This window comes from Carya illinoinensis, chromosome 11, assembly GCF_018687715.1.
Source record: "Carya illinoinensis cultivar Pawnee chromosome 11, C.illinoinensisPawnee_v1, whole genome shotgun sequence".
Lineage (NCBI taxonomy): Eukaryota > Viridiplantae > Streptophyta > Magnoliopsida > Fagales > Juglandaceae > Carya > Carya illinoinensis.
In genome coordinates this window covers 24,830,747-24,838,848 of record NC_056762.1, presented here as the reverse complement: position 1 = coordinate 24,838,848, position 8,102 = coordinate 24,830,747, and the positions used below count along the sequence as shown (strand labels likewise).

General features: G+C 36.5%; 1 protein-coding gene across 1 annotated transcript; it reads right to left on the bottom strand.

Annotated features, from left to right (window-relative positions):
* Positions 1 to 6,256: 6,256 nt before the first annotated feature.
* On the bottom strand, positions 6,257 to 6,733 carry LOC122282322. The gene has a single exon (XM_043094280.1). It carries the CDS (start codon positions 6,731 to 6,733, stop codon positions 6,257 to 6,259), a length of 477 nt encoding a protein of 158 aa, XP_042950214.1.
* Between the last annotated feature and the right edge of the window lie 1,369 nt (positions 6,734 to 8,102).

The following is an 8,102-nucleotide window of genomic DNA, read 5'->3' as shown; positions in this document are numbered from 1 at the left end:
TTTATTTTATTTTACTTATATTTTTATCATCTAATATTATATCATAATATAATAAAAAAAATGATAAATAGATTTTTTTTCTTGATTTATACCCCTTCTTTATTACAGCTTTAATTCTCTTTCTTTTCATCATCCCAAAACACGTACGTATATCGTGCACCCTCCATGTCCCATGTAGGGTTTCGACTCAGAAATCCGGGTATACCCAACCCGAAACCCAGATTTAAAATCCGGGCCAGAACTCGGATCAGGTTAGCCCGGGTCAGATCCGGGTCGGAACCCGGGTTTTGTAAAATCCGGATTCCGGGTTTCGGATTGAAACCGTTTTTTTTTTTTTTTTTTTTTTTTTTTTTTGTATTTGTATTTGGCTCCCGACCCCTGTCACAACATTTTTCGGCATTTCTTTTACAAGAGAGCGTCCTTCCAGCCGGAGCATCCTTCCATATGCGTTGCCCATAACCGGATCCAACTTGACAGCTTGATGCCTCTGGCGGAGAGTACTTCGGAAGCGACATTGCAATGAGATTACAACGACGCCGTTTCAGTTCTACAAGCGCAGAGGCCTCCTTCCCCCTTCCCAGTTCTAGTTTCCCACGAGACTTCGTCTAAGGCTTTTCCAGTGCAAAGACGACAACCACAGAGTAGATGAAATGAGAGTTTGTTAAGCAAATTGTTGGTTCACTTTCAGAGGATTTAAAGTTGGTTTCTTGTTACAGAACAGAGAAAGAGGGCAGGGCAGAGCTTCCCATCAACATCACATACGAAGGACAATTTTCGAACACTAACAATGCAAACAATGCATCCTTTGTCTTACCTGAAGCTAGCCACGGAGACACCCAAAGATGACAGCGACGACGACCCACGAAGCTGTTCACACGAAGGCAAGTAGATCTCTTTTTCTGGTCCATGGTGCGTACGCAACAATCTAAGAAGAGGAAGAAGCTCAAATTGTGGTAACACCATAGAAACAAGTAGACCTTACTGCTGCCGAGAATGCAACCAAAGAATTGTGCGACTCATCTACCAAGGAAGCTGCATCTGCATCAACTCTACGTAAAGGTAAAGAGAAGCGCAAACCAAGGTCTTCCTTCTTTGGCAACTGCATGTGCTGTACGACTGATGAGAGCGAGAGAGACTGAGGAAAGGATAAGCGGCGACTAGGGTTTCACTCTTAGATGAACAAGAGAGAGAGAGAGAGAGAGAGAGAGAGAGAGAGAGAGAGAGAGAGAGAGAGAGAGAGAGAGAGAGAGAGAAGGGGGCAGGATATGTAGCCGGGGTAAAATAAATAAATGAAATCGGGTACCGAATTTTTAATCCGGTACCCGGATTTTAAATCCGTACCCAGACCACATAGGTCCAGATTTTGCGATCCGGTAAAACCAGATTCTGGACCGGGCCGGATAAAATCCGACCCGTATGAACAGTCCTAGTCCCATGCATCTGAAGCGCTCGTGAGACGACAGTAGTACTACTACACTATCATTTTCTTAATGGCTCGTATATATATATCCGCATCCTTTGGTGGGTACGGACGGATGAAGCCCAAAGGACTATAATTTATGGGACCCAAATATAGTCTTAAATTATATTTAGAAAATAGTTTCTAACTTTTGACATATATTATATACGATTAATGCTTAAATTACTATACAAAAACGTACGTGTTTTGTATAAAATACTTGCGTCAAAAAATTATCGATAACTATCTCTTTCTCAATCTGGATAAATGGAGAATCGAAAGGGCTAGGAATTAGCAGATTATTAAGACTTTGTTTAGTTATGCAATTCAAATGAGATGTTTTATTGAAAGTAGAATAAAATATTGTTATAATATAATTTTTTAATATTATTTTTATTTTAAGATTTGAAAATGTTGAATTGTTTATTATATTTTGTGTATGAGTTTGACACTACAAGAAAAACGAGCTTTTGCGACTAATTTATAGCCACGAAAAGACTATTAACAACCAAAATTGGTTGCAAAAACCCGTTTTTCTTGTAGTGTGAAGAAATTGTAATGATTATATATATGAGATGAGATAGTTTGGTTTTATATAACTAAACCAACCTTAAAGGTAGGGTAATCCTTTATTCCCTTATATGTTCCTTAATTTTATGTACTGAGGGCTAATAACTTTACTTAAACAAGCTCAGATCAATAATATTGTCTCTAGTATTAAGATTTGTAGGGGGCTCCTCAAATAAATCATCTACTTTTTACAGATGGAAGTGTCATATTCTGTAGAGTAGATATTGAGGAAAATAGAAATGTGCAATCGCTATTGACCAGATATGAAAAAACATCAGGCTAGAAAATAAATAGAGAAAAAACTTCCATGGTTTTTAGTAACAATATGACTACTGAAGTACAAGAGGAAATTCTGCATTTGTGGGGTATTAACAAAGCTCAACAATATGAGAAGTATTTGGGCTTACCTTTAGTGACTGACAGATCAAATTAAATCACAAGCCTTCTCAATCATAAGCAATGGCAAACACTTCAGAGTTGAAAGGAACAAATGTTGTCTCAAGGAGGAAAAGAAGTACTCATAAAAGTTGTGGCTCTCTCAATCCCCACTTATTCTATGAGCTATTTTAAACTTCCTAATAATTTAAATTATTGGAAGTAATGATGGCACGATTCTAGTGGGGTTAAAAAAGAATGAGAGTAAGATTCATTGGATGATTAGCTAGGATAAAATGTGTGAATCAAAATACATGGGAGGACTGGACTCTACATATTTGAGGACTTTTAATATGGCTCTTTTAGCAAAATAGGAATGGAGAATCTTGCAAGAGGAAAGTACTATGCTACAAAAAATTTTACACAGATAGATATTGTTCAAAAGTGAGTTTCTATGACTCTGAATTTGGGAAGAATCTTTCAAATGCATGGAGAGGCATTTGAAAAATAAAAAAATTGTCTAGACCAAGGATGCAGATGGAGGATAAGAGATGGTAAGTCTATTAATATTTGGAAAGATAGCTGGATTCTGGGTTATGAAGACTTAAATATGGAGTTTAGAGATGTGGGTGAGGAGGATAGAGATGCAACTCTGGATAGCCTTATTGATAATAATACAAAGTGGTGGAATATTGAGAAGATTATAGCTCTATTCAATCCAAATATTGCAACATAAATCATGAAAATTATTATTTGCCCATAAAAGCAAAACGATAAGCTGATAGGGACATAGGAAAAGAATGGAAGATTTAGTGTAAGAAGTGCATACAAACTCTTCAAAGTTAGGCAAAGAAGTAATGAACTAGAAGAGAGTTCAAATGCCAGCAGATAACAAGTCCTTTGGAAGGCTATGTGGAATATGAAAATACCTAACAAAGCCAAGGTATTTGCTCGAAGAGCATGCAAGGATGGCTTGCCTATTCAGTATAATCTTAAGAGGAAAAATGATAATTCTGAGGAGAGGTGTTGCTTTTATCAAGAAAGGTTGGAAGATCTACCACATGCATTGTTTTATTGTCCTACCGTAAGAGAGCACTAGAATAAGCATCTACTTGGATTGAAAGATCTATACAGCAATAAGAATGTGATGGATATTGCATTGAGAGTGAAGGAGAAGGGCAATATGAAAGACCTGGTAGTTGTTTTCCTGATAGCTTAGGGGTATTTGGAAACTCACCCAAGTATAATTATAGGACACAAGAACAACACTTCATAATATTTCATATTATTTGGAAACTCACCTAGCTAGCTTCGAACTCACCCAGGTATGATTATACAAATATATTATTCCTCCAGCGGATTGCAAGAAGAGCTTTTCTTTCATAGAAGGCTAACACAATATCCACCTTGGGTATTTAATTAAAAAAAAGTTATTTAATGGTAAATTTCAAATTTTTGAATTACATTTAGGTAACCTGAAACCTGAAATGAAGCAATGAAGCAACCTGAAACTATGGCTTTGCCCACCGAGAGAGAGGAAGTGAGGCAGATCTATTCCAAAATTTTTCAACCCTGCTCAGATGAAGCCCATATGCCTAAATGTGGAAGAACCCATGAAGAGAACCTCCAACCCACGTAGAGAAGCTCAGTTACGCATGCAGACAAGCTAGCTCCACGAAGGCGAAGAAGCTCCAACCCATAATGAACAGATCGAAGAGAACCCACGAAGATGCACTGAAGAGCAACTCAATTACACATGCAAACAACGAGAACCTCCAACCCACAAAGAGAACCCACATACAAGATGCTCCACCCACGAAGACGAAGAGAACCTCAACGAAATTAAAGAAGCTCTGCATTTGTGTATTTTGGGACTACACCCACGAAAAGAACCTCTATTTTCATTTCTTTTTAATTAAATTAGTTGACAGCCTAGCAACACCAAGTCAGCCGACTACACCTTGGATGTGCATGCTGATTGTCCACAGAAGGATTGAAAAATATATTACTTGAGTAACAAAAGTTGGATCATCTATCTAACAACTACTATTACTAGTCACTACAAAAAAAAATGGACTTTTGTGATCAATTTATTGCAACGAAAAAAAGACTATTTGCAATCAAAAATTTGAATAAAATATTATTAGAGTATTATTTTTTAATATTATTTTTATTTTGAGCTTTAAAAATATTGAATTTTTTATTATATTTTGTGTAAAAATTTAAAAAAATTATAATGATCAGATAAAATATTTCTTGTATTCAAAAGGGCAAATCAATTTAAAGAGTTGGGAAAATAGGCTATATCTCTTCTTTGATGCCTAAGCTGATTTATCCACAACAGGCCGGGGCTCTTGTTGAGGTAGGCTTGTCTAGAAAAACATAGCAATCGCTCAAAAGCTAAATCATAGCTTGGCTAAAAAGGTTCGAGGTGGCAAATTGCAATGTCATTCTCAAGGTGGACATGGCAAGGCCTTTACAAGGTGGTCGGACTGGTCTTTCTTATCTTTTGTCCTTAAGACATATGGCTTTAATGACAATTCACTTGCTCTTTTGAAGAGTGCAATATGGATGCAATTTTCTCTATTTGTCTTCATGATGGAATTCGTATATATCGACTTCTTTCCATCTAGTACGGGACTAAGACAGGCTTATCCTCCTCCTCTCTACTATGCATTCTAAGTGAAGAGCCTCTTAGTAGGAGGTTATTGTTGGATTTTGAATAAATCCGAGATCACCAAGACCTCTTGTCAAAATTGTAAAAAAATTAACAAGAAAACATACCTCCAATTTGTGATGAGTTTTCCATGGAGTTCTAAGAGTTCCTATAAAAGAGAAGATAAAGTTTTTGTTTCGATGGAGCGAACTACTCTCTACCCCCTTTTCTATTTGTTTCTCTGTCGTGTGTCTATCAGCCCTCAATTTTTAAAGAGATGAGAAAAAAGGGCCAAACAAAAAACACTAAGAGAACTCAATGGGTTAGTTCTATTTAATTGGAGTGAGAGTAGGGGCCTCCATGTGTATATAAAATAGCCCATCCCATTATGGGCTTAATGATTAAACTATAATGCTAGTCCATTATAAATAAATACAACAATCTCCCACTTGGACAGCATTATAATTAATCACAACATAAACGCAAACTCTATTTCTAGAAGAAACCCCAGAGACAAATCTTAATGTCTTTAAAACAATAGGCCTTGTCCAAAAAATGCAGTTGTAATACCTAGTCTAATGACTATATCGACAGGATATATGACACCAAACTTATACTCACAACCACCTGACTCAGGCATAGACTAAATAGATTATCTCTGACAAGTAATAAGCCTTGTCCACAATGCGCGTGACTCAGACACAAGACTAATCAATATGTCTCAGTATATAAATTATGTTCCACATTTGTCCAAAACAGACACAGAGACTAGATTTCTTCTGATGGAAGGTATAAAAGCAACATCAGACAAGTTCAAAACATGTTTAGAAGCCAAAATAAGTCTGATTGTACCAATGTGTTCAACTTCAACCTTCACCCCATTGCTCATATTTACTACTAACTCTGTGTCATTTGGTCTTCTGCGATTCCTTAGTTCATTTCTTATCCAACCAAGCCTTAAATCTCCTACAATCAATTCTCCTGTGCCCAAACAAATGACAAAAGTTGTACTTTCCCTTAAAAATTTCCTTCTTAGGCCCATTTGGAACACTCATACCAGCTTGTTGAGGAGGCTTCCCATATTTCTTCATCTTATGGAAGTTGCTACTATTACTCTTGAAGAACTTCTTCTTCCCTTTATCAACAGTCACCATGAAGGCAGCATGAGACTTAGCCTTTTTCATCATCTCCTCTTTTTAAGTTACAATAGCAGTCATTTCACTCAAGCTCCATTCATCTTTTTGAGCATTATAAATGGTCTTGAGTGCATCAAACTGAGGTGGCAAAGATTCAAGCACTTGCCATACAAGAAAGCTATCTGCTAACTCAACTTTCATTCCTTTGAGCTTATTAAAGAAATGAGTAAGTTTCATGATGTGCTCTCGGACTCCACTAATCCCATCATAGGTTGTAGTAGTAAGAAGCTTCATCAAATTTTCATTCTCTGCCTTATCAAACTTAGTAAATTTCTTTCCAACGGCATCAAGATATTCTTTAGCACTATCAGTATTAGCTATGCTCAGCCTGATAGACTTGTCAATAGTATACTTCATAATCATGAGACAAGTCCTATTAGAATGCACCCATTGTTCAAAACGAGTCTTTTCAACCGCAGAACTTTCACTAGTGGGCTCAACAGGCGCATCGATCCTTAAAACCAAATCCAAATTCATAATAACCAAATTAATAGTGAGAGACTCATATCAATTCTCATAATTGGTTCCCGTCAGACTCTTGATAGCAGATAAAGAGAGAGACATAGCCGCATTACCATAAGCTGAAGAGAATATAATAAAAAAAAATTATTATGCATGTGGAATAAGAAACATGCACCCATAAATGTCTCAAGGCAATCTTATATCCATGCCAAAGTCTATTTAAAATAGACTCTTACATACTATGTTAGAGCCCAAGATACATTAAAAGACTCTTACGCATGATAAAACAAAATAATTAAATACAAGGACTTAAAATGACCCGCCACCGAAAGGATAGGACTAGGCCACCGAGTGCCAAGTACTTAACTATTATCTTTATCGTCCTAAGTATCCTATCAAATAATGATTTGCCGACAAGGTAAATTCACTATTTGTATGAATCTTAGTATAATATCATTAAGCGAAAGCATGATCAATAATAACAACTCTGATAATTTGTTATTACTAGTCCCACGAGAGGTGGGTACATAGTCACTCCAAACCATCGGTATTACAACAAAATGACATAATCTCCATATAAGATTCTTTATTTCGAGAATAAAATTATATATAAAAAAAAATCGAATAGTACAACAGTGCTATTATACTACATTTATTTATTTAAATATATATATTTTTTATAACGGGTCAAACCGAGTGGTCAAACCGGTCAAATTGGGTGGTCAAAACCGGCCCATATATATAATCCATCAACCCATAAATATGGGCTTTGTCCATATTTACTATTCTCAAAACCACTCCCTTAGACAAGGGTCTAAATAACACATGGTCCAGATAGTTATAATAAACCTAATCCAAAAACCCATGACTTGAATCAAAACCTTACCTAGATAATTAACATGTCTGACCCGAGTTACAGTAGCAAAAAGGACTCCGGCATCGCAACTGTTCCGGACACTATTCCGACCACCGGTTCGGCCATCCGAACCGTTTTTCCGGCCGATCTGGATGAGGGGACACCGGTGAGAACATTTCCAGCATCCTCCCATGTCTCCGGTAGTCCACTTTAGTCAAAAACGAAGATACAAAAAATAAAAATAAAACAAATTTTGGCCACCAAAAGTGACGATTTTTTACATTTCCGGTGAGCTACACACCGGTATTGGCAACAGAAAACTCAAAAGGGAAAATTTTTGGTCACCCAAGAACTCCAAAAGAAAAAAAGGATGAACTTGAGTGGTAAAAAAACACATACGAAAAATAAATATTTCACAAAACAGGAACTTATTTCCTCACAAATCTGACAAGGTTTAGCTCTGATACCACTTGTTGGATTTTGAATAAATCCTAGATCACCAAGATCTCTTGTCAAAATTGTGAAGAA